Raw genomic sequence first — 18,404 nt, 5'->3', positions numbered from 1 at the left:
CGGTCACTTGGACGCCATATGGAAACCAAATTCGAAAATGAGTGCGAGAAGTTGACAGGCGTATTCCGTAACGTACAATACGTTTGTACCACTGCAGACATTTGGTCGTCACCAAAACGGAGCTTTTTTGGAGTAACTGCGCATTGGATAGATGCAAATACATGTGAACGAAAGTCAGCTGCTCTAGCATGTAAACGGTTTAGAGGAGTTCATAACTACGAGAGAATTAATGAGATCTTAAGCGATATTCACAGTGACTTTGGACTGGATCCTACCAAAATAATAGCAACGGTTACAGACAACGCCAGCAATTTCGTCAAAGCTTTTAAAGTGTTTGGTGTTACCATCGATGATTGCGAGAAGATCGAAGGAGAAGTGTCTGACGACGATGACTGCGTTTCAATTTCACTTGAGAATTTTGCTAATTGCTCAGAAGAGACGATAAATTCCCTACCTAAGCATCTGCGGTGTTGCTCTCATACCTTAAACCTTTGTACCACTACCGACTTGAACAGAACCATTTCGGGTTCAGAGGAATTGTTAGCTTTAAACAAACAAGTAACAAAGAAGTGTTCACTATTGTGGAACGCCTCTGGTCGTCCTAAATCAGCCGAAATTATACAAGCAAATTTAGGTCACGCATTGATAAGACCGGTACCGACAAGGTGGAATTCTTTGTATGATTCATTTAAGCAAATACTTTGCATAAAACTAAAGCACGCCGACCTCTGTAAAGCTTTGGGATTGAAGGCCGCTATTTTGAATGACGTTGAGTTCACGTATATTGAAGACTATTTGACATCTGTTGCACCTTTAGCTGATGCGTTGGACATTCTCCAAGGGGACAAAAATACTTATTACGGTATATTGTTTCCTTGCCTGGTATCCTTACGCCGCAAATTAGAAAACTTACACCCTCAACGCTGTCAACCATTGGTCGAGTCGCTATTAAAAAGCATCATGGAAAGGTAAGAACATACAAGGAAATTAATTTGTTATAAGTCTGGCAAGAATTTCAAGGTCTTGCCTCTTACACCTAGCTATACATGGTGTTTCTGATAAGCATGTCATAAATTAAAGGGTGTGTTCTTTGGGTCAAACTGAGTGGAAAGTGTCAAAGAACATGGGGTCTACAACGCTTAGTTTCGGAAGTACGGGCCCCCAAACATTGACCCCAAAACGTGAAAAATGTCACAAATGTGGAGTAAGACATGTCAGCTTGCTCATCTTGTTTAGACAATTCCAATACCCTCCCATCTTAGAATTCTAATGAGCCCTAGCAGAAGCGTATTATTAAAGGTACAAGTGTGCAAGGACTGGTCAATAAAAGTTGGTTCAAAGTGACAAACAAAGAAGAGTTTCCAATTAATGTATCATTTATTCGTACATGTACAAAGTTAGCAGCAGTTTTAGAGGTATTGCTCAAAATGCCCATCATTAGTATTAATGCAAACATGTGCCCGTCTAACGAACGATTCTTGGACAGTTAGTTGAAAGATGCCTGGTGTGTTTCGGATTGTTTCACACCCTTCAAGTATTCGTTGTCGCAAATCGTCCACATCACGGACTTCACTCTTGTACACCAAGCCCTTGAGATGACCCCAAAGGTAGAAATCATACAGATTTAAATCGGGAGATCTCGCCGGCCACGCAAATGGTCCTCCTCGTCCAATCCACCTCAAAGGAAATGTAGCGTCGAGATGTTCTCGAACCATACGGCTGAAGTGTGGTGGTGCCCCGTCGTGCATAAACCACATGTCACGTAGCAATGCTAACGGTATGTCCTCAACTAGTTGCGGTAAAGTCTCTCTTAAAAACTCGAGATATGCCTCGCCATTTAGTCTGGGTGGTAGAAAATGAGGCCCTAATAAATGTGAGCCGACAATTCCGCACCACACATTTAAACTAAATTGAACTTGGTGACTCCTAAAAGTTGTTACATGTGGGTTTATCTGACGCCATTCAAGGTCATTGTGAATTCTAGCCCCAAACAATAGGCGTCTAAGATAATCTGCATGGTTAAGAGTTTGCACTTTCTGAATATTCCTGCTTGTGCAAACCACCTCCACGAAAATGTAGCATAGGCCAGATAACATTTTTACGTGAACGTAAAACAACCAGAAACAAAAAGATTTTACTTAGATCGTAAAAATTGGGGTCGGTTGGTATAAAGTACGATGCTGTTGTTCACAAAGTCACAGAGTCGCTTCAACCTCCGGTAGTGACATAATGGCGTACACTAATGCAGAACATGCGGATATGCATCTTATTTATGGACTTGCGCGGGGTAATTCTATGGAGGCACGGAGACAATATCACGAACAATTTCCGCAACGTCGCGTACCGGATAGACGAACATTCGAGGCTGTTGACCGGTGCTTGAGAGACAAGGGTCAACTACAACCACGAAATGATCGGGAACGAGATCTTCAAGAAGGCACCGAGGACATCGAACAAGACCATGTTCGAGGATGACCCATCAACTAGTACCAGACGAGTTGGACGACAGTTAGGCGTCAATCACGTCTTAGTATGGAGAATTCTAAAAGGGCATCAGTTTCACCCGTATCACATTCAGGTGCAAGCTCTTAACCCTGCAGATTATCCTAGACGCCTAGACTTTTGCCGGTGGTTTGGGGCTAGAGTTGAAGATCATCTATTCCCACGCGCTCGTTTAGTTACCGATGAAGCATCTTTCACCCGTGATGGTATTTTGAACTATCACAACGACCATGAATGGCGTCAGATAAACCCACATGCAACAACTGTTTCGGAGTCACCAAGTTCAATTTAGTTTAAATGTGTGGTGCGGAATTTTCGGCTCACATTTATTACCCACACTTAATGGCGAGGCATATCTCGAGTTTTTAAGAGAGACTTTACCGCAACTACTTGAGGACATACCGTTAGCATTGCTACGTGACATGTGGTTTATGCACGACGGGGCACCACCACACTTCAGCCGTATGGTTCGAGAACATCTCGACGCTACATTTCTTTTGAGGTGGATTGGACGAGGAGGACCAGTTGCGTGGCCGGCGAGATCTCCCGATTTAAATCCGTGTGATTTCTACCTTTGGGGTCATCTCAAGGACTTGGTGTACAAGAGTGAAGTCCGTGATGTGGACGATTTGCGACAACGAATACTCGAAGGGTGTGAAACAATCCGAAACACACCAGGCATCTTTCAACATGTCCAAGAATCGTTCGTTAGACGGGCACATGTTTGCATTAATGCTAATGGTGGGCATTTTGAACAATACCTCTAAAACTGCTGCTAACTTTGTACATGTACGAATAAATGATACGTTAACTGGGAACTATTCTTTGTTTGTCACTTTGAACCAACTTTTATTGACCAGTTTTTGCACACTTCTACCTTTAATAATACGCTTCTGCTAGGGCTCATTAGAATTCTAAGATGGGAGGGTATTGGAATTGCCTAAACAAGATGAGCAAGCTTATATGTCTTACTCCACATTTGTGACATTTTTCTCGTTTTGGGGGTCAGTGTTTGGGGGCCCGTACCTCCGAAACTAAGCGATGTAGACCCCATGCTCTTTAACACTCAGTTTGACCCAAAGAACACACCCTTTAATTTATGACATGCTTATCAGAAACACCCTGTATACGTCTTTATCTGTTCAAGGATGATTGGAGAGGATGCGAAATATGAGTATAATAGGCGTGCTAACTGTGGATCATTTCAGGTCCGGTGGGACAATAGAAATGGGGAGGAATACTGGGAACAATGGCGGGCGGGCTACTTCAGACGAATAAGTAGACCGTCGACCATTTTCCACGACTATTCCTCCCGCATTTTCTAGCGTCCCACTGGACCTGAACTGTTCCACAGTTAGTACTTCTATTTCACTCATATTTCACATCCTCTCGAATCATCCTTGATTTGTTTAGTTGGTTTAGTTATAACAGGGGAAACTTACTCAAAGACTACCTTGATAGACAAAACGTTGTTTTCGTGTAAAACCGGATGTATCTTTGTATTGAGAGGTCTTGTTATTTATTAAGCTTATCTGGTCATGATTCGTACGACGCTCAAAGTAGACCCTGTTTGCGATCAAACGGGAAACACCACGACAACAGAGTAAATCATTATAAAACCCCAGGGGTTGAGAATTGAGTCGTACCGGCTATCTAATTTGTTATATTTACCTTTGCTTTGGGTGCATTAATTGATACTATTACTATACACGGTTTTTTTCAGATTTCAAGAGTTTTGGGACTTCAGTACAGAGAAGGCTATATTTGCAGCTTTAGCGGCTCTTTCATACCCGCGTTTTAAAGATAGGTGGCTAACTTGCCTTGAGCCGCATGCACGAGAGAAAGTGCTCAATCAGATGAAAGGTTTAATTAACGACAAACTAAACGCTTCCACCACGAGGGAACCAGAACCGACAATGTTTGAAAATGATGGTTTCTTTGAATTTGATCCAATACCTCGGACACCAGAGAACTTTTCATCTTCAGCTGAACTTTACTTACTTCAGTTTTTTAAGGATTCTCGATCAGACCTATCAATGCTTAATGACTATTCGATAATAAAGGACATTTTTCTCTTCTACAATACTCCCTTGCCTTCATCAGCGCCCGTGGAAAGATTATTTTCCTATGCAACAATGACCAACTTGCCAAAAAGTAGGCAACTTTCTGATAAAATGTTCGAGATGAAGGTTATTTTAAAATCAAATATGATCAATACCTCGACTATCTGTAATTCTACGTAACGCACATTAGATATTTTGGATATACATGTATAGTATTGGCCTTACTATAACCGTGTTCTATATTTCACCCTAGACAAGTATTTTTGTTATTTATATCAAGAGAACTCTTCACTGTTGCCTTCTTAACAATATTGTCATTGAATAAAGAATAAAAGTTAATATCGTACGTCAGTAATAATAATAATAATAGCCTTTTAATATTTCGAAATGTTTATAAAATTAACGATGAAATAAAGGATAAAACATGATATTCCCAAGCCAAATAAGTTAATTCAACGGATATTAGAAATAAAGGCCTAAATTTCAGTAAAGAACGATGAATGACAGTATACGAGAATTACAAAATAAAAAAGTAATACGTTATCATTGATTAAAAACTAAAAATGTTATGGATATGAATGGGTTAGTTTTATCAAAATCTTGAAAATTTATAGTAATATTATTAGTAAATAATTTATCTATTAGTTTTGCGGTTAATTTTGCCCTACTCTGCTTGTGTCAAGGGGTGGATTCCTTTTTACTATAGTAAAATTTAATTACACTTTCGCAATAACCGAAATAACTCCAGTTAATTTAAGTTAGAACTAGTATTTTATTATACCTCAGGGTTTTTCAAAAGGTATATAAGCTAAAGAAAATCAGTATATTTCATCACAAATTCTTTCTCTAGTATATTTACCACATCTGAAATAAATGAAAATGTCCAATATTCAATCAAATGAATGGTAAGTTTAAAATATTTCTAACAATTATTTACTAAATCTTGTAAGGAGATAACTTATGTACTGAAGGTGTAGGGTTTATTATTATCTATGACTAATTATTTTAAGAAATATCCCTATATTTAATTATTATTTATTTATTTCACTATTAGCTCTTCCACCCAATCAATATCTTTGTGAGTAATGAAATTTTAAGTTTTAAAATAATACAGCTATATGATGATAAACATCGTATTTTTCTACATTAGGCGGAGAACGCAGATTGTACATCCCATTCTGCGGGGACGAAATTCTTCGAGAGTTTGTGGAGAATTTATCTCCGGCGTCCCCCCTATTGTATATTGCTTGTTTTATCTCTACAATTAAATCTATAGCTGATTGCGATACTAATGATAATTAAGCGAGGACGGATTTGAGGGGTTTAATGGGCCGGAAGAGTTAAGGGACCCTCAGAGAGCTGAGAGAGCTGATACAGGAGAGCAAGCATCTATAAGATCTGAGTACAGTCTATTTTTAACTTTCCGAATACTAAACTCTCGTGTTAGTTCAGTGGTTAAATAGATTTAGCTTACGATATATTTCTAGTCCAAGTTAAAGCAATTAGAAAATTTCATTGGATTCAAAATTTACAAGTTTTTTATCTTTTGCAGTGTCTACAACTGGAGCCAAGTCGCCCAATTTGGGCATTGCAGAGTGCCCAGAATGGGCGGCTATATGATGTGCATCTATTGTAGCGACATGAACCACATCAGGGTAGCAGTTTGTAGACGAAAGACGGCTGTATTTTGTTTCAACAACTTATGTTTAAAATACAGTCGTGTAATTTACAAAATCAAGCACGGTGTACTATATAGAACCAGTTAATTAAAAATAAACATTTAAATAAAATAAATATTTAATGCGAATTTTTGCTATTTAACATTTAATAATATATTCAACAGTTACATTTTGAATGCAAATACTAAATCTGAGTTAAAATAAAACCTAGAACATCTCTAACATCGAAGACGAGATTGAGATGCGAAAGAGTGTTAACTAGATTGTCATACTCGCTGATATTGAAAAATATTTCTAAAATTTCTCTCATAGCTGGTTTTGCATCGGAGAGGGACTTAATTTCCAAAAAGTTTATGCCATCTTTGAAGTTTGATAATTTCTCATACACTATCTCGTACGCTTGTTTTATTTCATCTCTTTGAGATTCAAGCAGCGCGATGTGATTGTTAATTAATTCTCGAAAACCAAACAAATCTTCCATACATTTTCTATCAATGAAGAAGTCTTTTACATGGTTCCAAAGCCCGTGTTTCTGAGACATAGATAGAGCTTCATGTCTAAGATGAACTCCATCTTTTTCTATTTTCAATTTAAAATCTACAAGCATTTTTTCAAAGTATTCTGGATGAGTTGGCAAAAAAAAACAACCGAATATTCCTTATTTTCGTTATAAGTGTCATAATAGGCTTAGCTTTAAAATAATAATAGACCTAACTTAAAGATAAGGCCTAGCATAAAAAATATATTCATTCTATATATATACTAGAGCACGGAGTAATCGAGATAGGTTTTTGACTTTAGCTTATCATGGAGCTACAATAAATACTTTATCCTTAACTTACTCAGAGTGTCGTAATTTCTTAACATGGTGATAGAGGTGGGATCGATTAAGCCCACGCTCCTCAATCACGCTTAACTACCACCGTCACCTATTCGGGCAGCAACCATTACATCGAGCATTATGACGTCTTTCAAGAGCCCCGCACCGTTCGTACCAGGAGCCAACCCGGCCGTAGCGTGGCGCGAGTACAAGGAAGGATACGAAATTAGCAACTCAACGAGCCACCTTCCTACACATCTTGGGCCCTAATGGACGACGTATCTATAACACGTTGCCAATCGCTGAAGTCAACGAAGCACGGACAGTAGCGGTAATACTGAAAGCCTTTGACACCTATTACAAACCCTATAAGAACCTACTCTACCTACGCTATCTGTTCCTTACCACCGTGCAACAAGAATCGCAAACATTCGATGATTTCTTCACGGACCTGAAAAGCAAAGCCCAGGACTGCGAGCTCTCGCCCCTAACAGATTCTCTAATCACCACACTTATTGTAGTTGGCATTCGAAACGAAACGCTACGCAAGGAGCTTTTATGTAAAGCAAACTTAACGTTGGATGTTGCCGTGGCCGCTTGCCAGGCAGAAGAAACTTCAAGCCTCCACGCATTGGCCATGACCCATCTGCATCCCGGTCCACCATTCCTCCGGACGTAACAACGATCGACGCACTTAAGAGACAAAAGTATCTCAAACAACGTAGCCGTGACCAGGAACGATTCGCACACTCACGCAGCCACCACGCTCGCTTACCCTACGAGAACACGACACAGTTCCATAGTACCCAGCAGCGGCCCCAGCAAAACCAACAATACTCTCGCAACACTCAGCGACTACCGAACGAGTGCCGTAACTGTGGCACCTATCATGATACACGACCTTGCCCTGCTCGTAACGCCAAATGCTTGGGCTGCCATAACCGAGGACATTGGAGAATTAAATGTCGCAGCACGAACGCTCTCTCCGAGCCACGCCATCATCACGACGACAGCGACCGTTTTAATGGGGACACACACGAATTTGACTCTGATGCTCCTTATTACGACGAACAGTTTCAAACACGAAACCAAGAATACTTCACCTACAGCCTCACACTTCAGGCAATATCACAAGACAGCTCCGTTGCCACTTGCCTACTGAATGAAACGATCCTGCAAAACTCACGGCCTCGAGAAGACGAAATCCTCGACCAAATATACCTCTTCGACCAGCCCGTGATATTCAAAGTAGACACGGGTTCCCAGGTGAATATCATCACCAATAAGATGTACAAGGCTCTCCCAACCGACAAACCACTACGACATCCTGAACACGTCATTACCGCATACACTGGTCATACCGTCCCGATCGCTGGTATCATAGATATTCCCTGCACGTCCAGTAACGCACAGACGACGCACCCGTTTTACGTCACCATAGAGGACCGAACTCCAATTTTGGGGGCTGCGGCAGCCCTCCAGCTGGGGCTTATCGAGCATCATCGAAACCAATTAGGACCACCGCCGCAACGCTCTCATACCATCCTCACCGTCCAGCGTACCGATGATGCCCCAGAGTTCGCCATCACACCGGAGCTCGTCATCCAGCAATATCACTCCGTATTTGGAAACATCGGTACAATCCCGGGCAAACACTCGATAGAACTAAAACCGCATGCCACACCATCGGCCGCAACAGCCCACCGAATACCATTCGCTCTACTACAACCCGTCAAAGCAGAACTCGATAGGATGCTTCAATATGGGGTAATTGTTCCGGTGACGGAAGCCAACGACTGGGTTCATCCTATGGTGGTCGTACCCAAAAACAAAGGCTCTCAAGGTCCACAGTCCGTGAGAATTTGTATTGACCCGAGGCGACTGAACAAGGCTATCAAACGCAATCCGTTTCCCATTCCTACAACGCAAGAAATCTTTGCCGAATTGAGTGGTACCAGCGTCTTCACAGTACTGGATGTACAAAGCGCCTTTTGGCAAATTCAACTAGACGACGCCAGCTCAAGGCTATGTACCTTTGCCACACCGGAGGGACAGTTCAGATTCACGAGGCTACCGATGGGAATTTCAACTGGGTCTGAGATATGTCAAAGCGTCATGCGGAGAATCTTCCCGAAGGCTGAGTTTCCCGAGGTCCACATATCGACAGACGACTTCCTCATCGCAACCCCAGATATGACCTCGCACACGGAGGCCTTGAGCAGGATATTAGAGAGAGAGCTTGGACTTCAGGCCTCTGTTTCAGTCAAAATAAGCTTCAACTAGCGGTAACCAGAACGGAATACGTCGGTCACATTTTAAGCCCGGATGGGGTTTCGGTCGATCCACGCAAAGTTCAAGCCATCACCTCGCTTCCACCGCCACCAAATAAAGCCGCGCTACAGAGCCTCCTCGGCATGGTGAACTACATCATTAAGTTCATACCACACGCAAATGAAGACACTGCACCCCTAAGAGAACTTTTGAAGAAAGACGCCGTCTTCAAGTGGGAACCAACACATCAGACCCATTACGATCGTCTGAAGACACTAGCATCGACAGCCCCAGTGCTAGCCTTCTTCAATCCCACAAAGCACATCACCCTCTCTGTCGACGCAAGCCAGCATGGAGTTGGAGCGGTTCTCATACAGGAAGGACATCCTATAGAATACGCGTCTACGTCATTCACACCTACTCAGTGCAGATATGCGCAAATAGAGAAGGAAATGTTGGCTATAGTCTACGCTTGTGAGCAGTTTCATCACTACATAGCCGGAACCCGAATAACAGTACAGACGGACCATAACCCTCTCATCGGACTAGTAGAGAAACCCTTGCACATTATATCGCCACGCCTACAAAGACTACTAATGCGTTTGTTTCGATATCAGATAAACCTCGTCTATGTACCGGGCAAACAGCTACTGATTGCAGACATGCTCTCAAGAGCCCCTCAAAAACAAACCAAGATAGACACCGACAACTTGGAAGGTCCCAACGCCGCAGTACATGCCATCACTGCTCTACCTGAGCAAACGCACACCCGATATAAACAAGCTTCAAGCAGTGATCCCACTATACAAACAGTCATGTCATTCGTACAGGAGGGCTGGCCAAGACAATACAGAACACTTTCCCCTGAGCTCAAGTCCTTCTGGCAGTATCAGGATGAGCTCCACATCGTGAACAACCTACTCTTTCGGGGAACACGTCTGGTCGTACCGAAAGCAATGCAGAAGGAAGTAATGGAGCAACTACACGCAACGCATCAGGGCATTAACTCTTGTATGGCTAAAGCTAGAGTTAACGTCTTCTGGCCTAATATCACACGAGACTTAACCGACTTTATCCGCATGTGCTCAACTTGTGCTAGGCGAGAACGAGCAAATCCACCCATGGAGATGAAGCCACACCCGTTACCATTACTTCCATGGGAGTTGGCGGGAACTGACCTCTTCAAAATCGACACCCATAACTACATAATATTAGTCGACTACTTCTCACATTTCATCGAGGCTAAAGAGTTAACTAATACCACCGCCCATTCGGTAATCGAATTTCTGAAGCCACATTTCGCTAGACACGGTCCACCACAGCGTCTGATATCCGACAATGGCCCACCATTCAACTCGGCCGCATTCCAAGCCTTCATTGAGGAATGGGGAATCAAGCACGTCACCTTCTCGCCGTACTACCCCCAGTCCAACGGGCTCACGGAAAGGACCATCCAAACGCTGAAGAACTCCATCATCAAAGCCAGAGAGAATGGGAAAGACTTATCACACGTATTACTAGAATACCGAGCTACCCCAAAGGGCAACCGGCCATCACCGGCAGAACTCGCCATGGGACGTAGAATAAGAACACCACTAACAGCTTCGAATAAAGTTCTGGAACCGAACTATCCTGTACACAACGAAAGGAAGGCCATAGCTCAACAGCAAAGAGACATGACCACCCGTTTCAACAATAAACAAACTTCCACATCGAAGACACTAGCACCATTCCGACCAGGACAAGCCATATATTATCAAGCAGGTCGCCGCAACTGGATACCCGCAACAGTTATCAGCTCAGGCCCAGAGCCAAGATCTTATCAAATAAAGACCAGAGAGGGACAGAGCTTCCGTCGCACAAGAGTGCACCTGCGTAAAGACTTCAGACAAAACCCTCACCACATCAAAGAGGACAATCCTGCGATCCAAAAGCGAACGACAGTTACCTACGGCAACCCAAGAATCTCTGACAGCAGCCCAAAAGCCTTCTCGAGAGCAGGGCGTCCTCCAAATCGGCCACAAAACGCAAATTCCAGCCCAAGCCAAAACCTGACATCGCCTAACCACGGAGCCAGCGCAGCTCATCAAACATCACCGCAACGACCAACACCGGGCAGCATAATAGCACCCTCAAATCTCCCACCAGCATTCAGTCGGCGAGAGGAACGCCTGGAAACGAACACAACTCAAAGTCAGGCCAGAACAAGGAGTGGACGACCTAATATTCCACCCAAGAGATTCAATCCAGAAGACTACAGCATCGACTCGAAAAAAATCAAACAGTTTCTGTCAACTTAATTTAGCAGCATTGTATAGATATAAAACGCAACCAATTTCAATGTAAAAAGATGCATAGACTATAATTCAGTAATTTACTTTTGTATAAGACTATAAGTCATAATTTACTTTTGTATAATTACTTCGGGAAAAGGAAAGATGTCATAATAGGCCTAGCTTTAAAATAATAATAGACCTAACTTAAAGATAAGGCCTAGCATAAAAAATATATTCATTCTATATATATACTAGAGCACGGAGTAATCGAGATAGGTTTTTGACTTTAGCTTATCATGGAGCTACAATAAATACTTTATCCTTAACTTACTCAGAGTGTCGTAATTTCTTAACAATAAGGAGCGAGAATGAGCGTTTCGTTTCTCATCAAAATTGTCCATACATTCAAAAATAGCGCCAGATTCTTTTATCTCGGCATAAAGAACAATATCTTCTCCTCTCAAACCAACGCTAACTTTAATTAAATTTGATTGAAAAATACGCTCTTGAAAAGCCATTAAACTGTTTAAAACTAGCTAACTTAGAAATACTCGATATACAAAGCATTAACTTACTAGATCTATCTTGATCGGGATTCAAAATTTGATGAACTTTTCCATTTTTCCTCCTCCGTTTATATACCCTTCTCAAATAGGTGTAGCGTTGTTCAATTTATATTCATCTGTATATTATCTTAAAAAAATCTTAGCATTTCTTAATTAATAATTTTAAAATGATTTTCACAAGTCGTGTTTAATTTATCAACATAATTACTCAATTTTAGACACGAAAATTTATTATGGTATAGAATTACGCATTAATTTTTTCTTGAAATTTTTTTTGTACTTCTTTGACATGGTATTTCATCATGGCATAAATTTATGCAACAATTTTCTCCTTGACATATATTCCGCAATTTACCTTGACATGGTATTTCAAGTAATTATGACGGTAATTCTCTCTATTGCATAATCTCTGTCCTTAAATTTATGGTAACCATTTTATGAAATCAAATTTCATAATACCGAAAATGGGGCATGAAAAAATGGTGTATTAAAGCTGGTATGGATAACACCCAAAAATCCATTCCTACATCAATCTTCACTTCGAGTGGATCAAGTCTTTACCGCGTTTGGATCAAGAAAGGAAGAAAACCAAATGGATTTTAGCAAGGGAAAACGCTCTGGCAAGTCTGAATATTTATCTTTAGATAATGAAAAGTACGAATCTTCCGATGATGACTTGTTTTGAAGTTAGTTTCGTGAATGACGAAGGTGGTTTAGAAAGCGTATATACTCGAAGCTCTAACCAATGCGCTTCGATTGTTAAAAAACATTTCTTCATTTCGTTCACGTGCCATGTAAGTTATGGATATTAAATTTGTTTTCAAAAATAGAAAGACTATTAGGTTCAAAAGCAATAAATAAACTCGGCCTTTATAAATTTTCCACTAACTCCATTACGAGAACAACCGCCTTAAGTGCAACTAATTTTTAATGCAAAGTCGTCCAAAAGTATAGGCTAATGGTCTGAAAAATGAGATTTCTTACACTTAGAATCCAATCTTGAAAGGGGAAAATATTCCCATAAAGAACTAGAACTTTTCTCTCCAAGATAAAAATTTACGTATTCAATTCTTCTGTTGTTGTATAATAATTAGTATTGACAGGAGTTCATAATAGCCCCCCGAAGGGGGGTTATTATGAACTCCTGGTATTGATCAGATTCTTTTGCTTTACGACGTCGTACTCAGAGCAACCAGGAGTGGGACTAATCTACTTAACAGGTAAATTAAAATCATTAAATTAAACGTGACCTATTACATGGCCATTGTACACCTTTACTGCAATAGCCAAATCAATACGAGCTGGTTCATTTAATAACACGCAATACGAGCCTCCCTGTAGTTCGTTCCAACTTTAATAATACGAAGAATTAAGTAGGAAACAGGTAACGGTAGGGTGAAAGTATAGGCTAATGGTCTGTAAAATGAGATTTCTTACTTTTAGAATCCAATCTTGAAAGGGGAAAATATTCCCATAAAGAACTAGAACTTTTCTCTCCATGATAAAAATTTACATATTCAATTCTTCTGTTGTTGTATAATAATTAGTATTGATCAGATTCTTTTGCTTTACTACGTCGTACTCAGAGCAACCAGGAGCGGGGCTAATCTACTTAGCAGGTAAATTAAAATCATTAAATTAAACGTGACCTATTACATGGCCATTGTACACCTCTACCGCAATAACCAAATCAATACGAGCTGGTTCATTTAATAACACGCAATACGAGCCTTCCTGTAGTTCGTTCCAACTTTAATAATACGAATAATTAAGTTGAAAACAGGAAACGGTAGGGTGAAATGGACACTCATTTGCATTTTCTTTTCATCCTACCTTTAGAAAAACATTTTAGACTCCAAAAATATTGACTACTTACCGGGTAAGACTCGTTAAGTGCATTTAAGAGCTAAACAATGTTTATTATTCATGATTGAGTTTAGAAAGTCTGAGTGTTTAACGTCAGAGATTTGTTCTTGTTTAAAAGCAAACACGATTAACTAGTTTTGCGATTATTACTCGAGAACAGTGGAAAATATATCACCACCCACCCCTATATAGAATTTGAAACCATCAGTAAAATCCATACTGCGCAATTCGGCCGCGAATAGTACTGTAACAAGGGTTAGAAGTCGTCATTGTACTTGTCTCTTCACACCTGTTGAACACGAAGCTGATACATTCTCGGAACTTGGGGTAGCTAGAGCGTTGTAACAGGGCTTTGCCCGCTGTGACAGTTTTTGTGGTTTTGGGAGTAGTAGGGCTTAGTACGAGTAAAGTGGTAGACACGAACCACACTAGGCAGCGCGCCTAGTACATGACTCGGGAACAAAGAGAAAAAATGACCATGTCTTGAGTCATCCTCTCCTAAGGTCTAATACGTCCATCCAGGCTTCAAATAGTAAACGCTAGGATTTACGTGGAACTACAATCTCCAAAATGGTGCTGAACGAAACTGAATTTCTTGGAAATGACCAATATTCCAAATGCAGGTGGAATTCGCACTTTCAAATAGTAACTTAGTTAATGTCGAATCTAAAATGAATGCATTGTCCTAGGTATGCCAATGGAACTCCCGTAAACGTCATGACACTGATGGTGAGTTTATCAACAGCCGGTGCAGTTGTTGAAGCAAGAATTAAATCGCCTTTCTCGGTGACAATTACACTTTCATTTCTTGATAGGAACATTGGCCATACAAAAAACATAGAGAACGGATCATGTTCGTGGCGGAATATTTAGAACGAATCTTCAACATGAAGTAAATTTCATTATTGGAATTCGATTCAGCTATTAATTGAAACGAGCTAGAAATAATGGCCTTGGCGATGGCGCACTATCAAATTATGATAAAATCTCATTGAACACATTTTTTTTCTTGTATGACTTCTAGGGTGAATTTAAGAGAGCATCGAGTTGAATACGTAAAATTTTTCAGCAACTTGTATAATGGACCTTCTTATTTCTTTAGCGTGAGCGATTTTACAATTTAATCAAGTTCCGAAGTACAACGCTCAATCATTTAACGCTAACATTGGATTTAGAAAGCGCACGTTATCATGTACAACATGTTTGGCACATTTTTCGAAGATCGACTGGACTATTTCACCCCGTCTCCGCCTTGTGACATTCTCAAAACAATTATCGTGTCCCAACCTCAAGTGTCAGTCACGTCCACTTCCTGGTTCTTCTTAAATATGGACACCGAAGTAAACGACACCTATTAGAAAGCTATCGATGAAGTCATTGAACTATATTCTTTGTTCAATTAGGTGGAGATCTTAACGGTGTCAACCTTGGTCCTTCTGTCGCTTTTGCTCCTCATTCACTCCATCGTAACCAACAAGTACAAATCGTTACCCACCAGGAAGGCTGTCAAGAAAATGGCCCAGGAAACGCTGGAAAATGTCTGGGACAATGCGTCGCTCTTGTGCACCGAACGTAAGCGACTAAGTAGATAGAATTCACCCTTGCGGGAGCCAATCTCGTACGGAGATTGAGCTCCCTCTCATTACGAAAGATGGTCGGCGGTTTAATTGCACATTCGAGCTAACGGCATAATTTCCTTCCTTAGCGATTCCCTCCGTTTTGCCCTACATTACTTGTCGTCTGCTCGCTGCGTCGTGGATGATCTGCGCGACCTTCATTCTGTTTTTCTTGGGTTGCTTCATGCGGACGGAATTTACGACTGAAAGCTACAATCGCGTCGACTCACTCTCGGACTTGATCAAATCTAGAATTCCACCTGTCATGACTAAAGGTAGCACTGATTTCGCGTACCTGGAAAATTTGGTAAATAGCTATAACTTTCTTGAAGTCCAGTTCCCTATTCTTCTGAAGCAACTGTCCCGTATTTATAGGCAAAACACGATCCAGTTGTTAAGGAATGGTTTGCCGCACTCGATCGAAAAAAAATGTTTATCGGCAGTCGATTAGATTTTGTGTCGATTAATGCCTACGTTCCTGTTCTTTCTGGAAAGAAAGCCTTTATCGTGCAGGACACTTGGCTGTCGGAAATGATGAGCTCTTCGAAATTAAACAAATTCTTGCTGGACAATGGAGGCCTTCACTTTTCGATAGACAGTGTTACCCACGAATACCTTCATCTCATTTTCAACACCTCTTGGATGAGAGAAAGTTCGCAAATCCAAAAAAACGTCCAACTGAGGTCAGTATAAACTTTAGAACGAAGAAATGATTAACAGTCTTGACAAATGTTCTATCGCAGCGTGGCACCCTTATTCGAAATGCAAGTTTTCAAATATCAAGACTTCAAATTGCATTACACCATTGAACGGGTCACTTGGAAGAAACTCTTGAAAAGCACGGTTGCCTTGGACTTGAGTAGCGTCAGCGTTCCTTTCTACTTTCTACTCTCGCTGTTGTCAGCAACAGTAGCCGTTGTCACCACAGAAAAATTCGTAAACCAATTTGCTTAAACGATGAATATTTAAATACGAAATCGAACTTCTCGAATGTAACCAAAATAGTCTATTTCGAAATGTCGTTATACACGAACAAAAACCACCTCATTTTACGTCATTGCAAAACATTTCTTAGCTTATAGGAGGTAATTAGGCACTTGCGATATTAATGTAATTAAAGATTTCTACTCGAGTGTGAAGGTAAGCAACAGTCAGGGAACTAGCACATTTCTTCTGGTTCAAAACCAGTTTATTAATTGCTTGGACCAGATTTTAATTCAAGAAGTGGGGTTTCAAGTTCTCAAGACCAGTGTAAAATTTCAAATATATAGGAAAACTAAGGGGGTAGGGGTGGACCAGTCCTGAGACAAGTTTTTTTATTTTGGGCACTAGGGGGGAGTCACTGGTCCCAAGGACGAGTTTAAATATATGCGTATTTCCCAGATTGGTATTTGGTAAGAAGCTTTAGTCGAACGTGGTTTTGGGTCTCTAGCAATTCAACTGGGTAAGGTTCTATTTTAAATTATACCTTAGTTTTGTGAGTGAAGCATTCTACGGAGTTTCCGACCTCTTGGTAAACCTTTTGGTAAACTTGAAAGACGAACGACTTAGCTAGAAAAGTAAAAAGTAAGAAGTAAAATATTTTCCTCTCTTATCTAGATTCGTTTTAGTTGTTATGTAAATGTTTCTCAATCGTTGTTCTTTCTTTAAAGTCATAAATAAAATTATGCGTCCGAGGCTTAAGTCTATAAAAAATTTTACTAATCTCTGTTTTTGTTTGTTTGAAGTAAATTTGTTATCTTGTCTGTTAGGCCTCCGGTATATCTGCAGGTTTGTTTCACCTAGAGATGTTTATTGTACAATAGGGTTTAGACTTCACTTAAGGTCTGTTTGAATTATTGGTTATTGAACAGGATTAGTTTTTCTTATGCAAATTTTTCGTGGAACCCCCGTGGTCTTGAAATTTGAAGAGAATATGAAGTATATTCTTAACATTGTTGTTAATTCACTTCGATTAACACTGATCTTATAAATAGGGACTTGGCAGTTCGGGCTTAACGTCGCCCCCAGCGCCATTATGGTATTTTTTTTAACAAAATGAATGCTATATAAGCCCCTCCTCCTGGTATATTTTTAGCACTAGTGGAAAGAAGAGTGACGTTGTATGATGTAGAACTGCCAAGTTCCTATATTCCCCATATATTGGTACGGATAGGGGAGGAGCTACAGAGACGTGACGTCAATATTGGTACAGACAAAATAGTATGGCCTGAACTGACGACTTTCAATATGGTTTCCAAAACCGAGGTAAGGGATGGTAGGGTGTGACGTTAGGAGATAGTTCGCAGTAGCAGACTATTTAATTTCAGTTAACTCACTGCATGGGGTATATAAATTAATAATAAAATGTTTAAAGTTAAGGCCACTGTGGGTACGTAACTTAAGACCTATACTGTTTCTAGAGGTATATCAAGGTCATGATTTCGAAATTAAATATTTCCAAAGTGATCAATGTTTAAAGGTAGGCGCCGGTAAGGGGGGAAGTAAGTAATCTATTCGGTACTCAACAATTTGGTCTCGCCGTTATGGTCTCGCCGATTTGGTCTTGGGACATCTGGGTCCCGGGACAAATTGGTCTCAGGACAATTGAGTCTCGAGACAATTGGGTCTTGGGGCAAATGGGTCTCGGGACAAATTGGTCCCGGAACAATTGGGTCTCAGGACAAATTGGTCTCTGGACACGAAAGTCTTCTTTTAAAAAAATATCGCCCCATTTTAACCAGTCAAATTTAACCGAACCGAACC

At 40.6% G+C, this 18,404-nt stretch overlaps 1 protein-coding gene and 1 long non-coding RNA gene across 3 annotated transcripts; one reads left to right on the top strand and one right to left on the bottom strand.

The window, feature by feature from the left end:
* Positions 1-5,237: 5,237 nt before the first annotated feature.
* On the bottom strand, positions 5,238-15,894 carry LOC149712086 (uncharacterized). Of its 2 annotated transcripts, XR_016377738.1 has the most exons (4): positions 13,615-15,894; positions 12,187-13,528; positions 5,347-5,429; positions 5,238-5,265 (listed from the first exon to the last, which is right to left on the bottom strand). It is a non-coding gene; the product is annotated as an uncharacterized LOC149712086 (long non-coding RNA). The 2 variants fall into 2 exon arrangements; XR_016377737.1 differs by having other exon boundaries at positions 12,187-15,894.
* Positions 15,778-16,773, top strand: LOC149712085 (uncharacterized). Its single transcript, XM_089860657.1, has 3 exons — positions 15,778-15,966; positions 16,035-16,342; positions 16,403-16,773. Exons 1-3 carry the CDS (start codon positions 15,802-15,804, stop codon positions 16,611-16,613), a joined length of 684 nt encoding a protein of 227 aa, XP_089716783.1. The 5' UTR covers positions 15,778-15,801; the 3' UTR covers positions 16,614-16,773.
* Positions 16,774-18,404: the final 1,631 nt, after the last annotated feature.

Source organism: Phalangium opilio, unplaced genomic scaffold (genome assembly GCF_054372755.1).
Source record: "Phalangium opilio isolate 3A_F unplaced genomic scaffold, DU_Popi_V2 ptg000011l_1, whole genome shotgun sequence".
In the NCBI taxonomy this organism is placed as follows: Eukaryota; Metazoa; Arthropoda; class Arachnida; order Opiliones; family Phalangiidae; genus Phalangium; species Phalangium opilio.
Note: the sequence above shows the minus strand (reverse complement) of the source record. Positions and strands in the feature narration are given on the sequence as shown.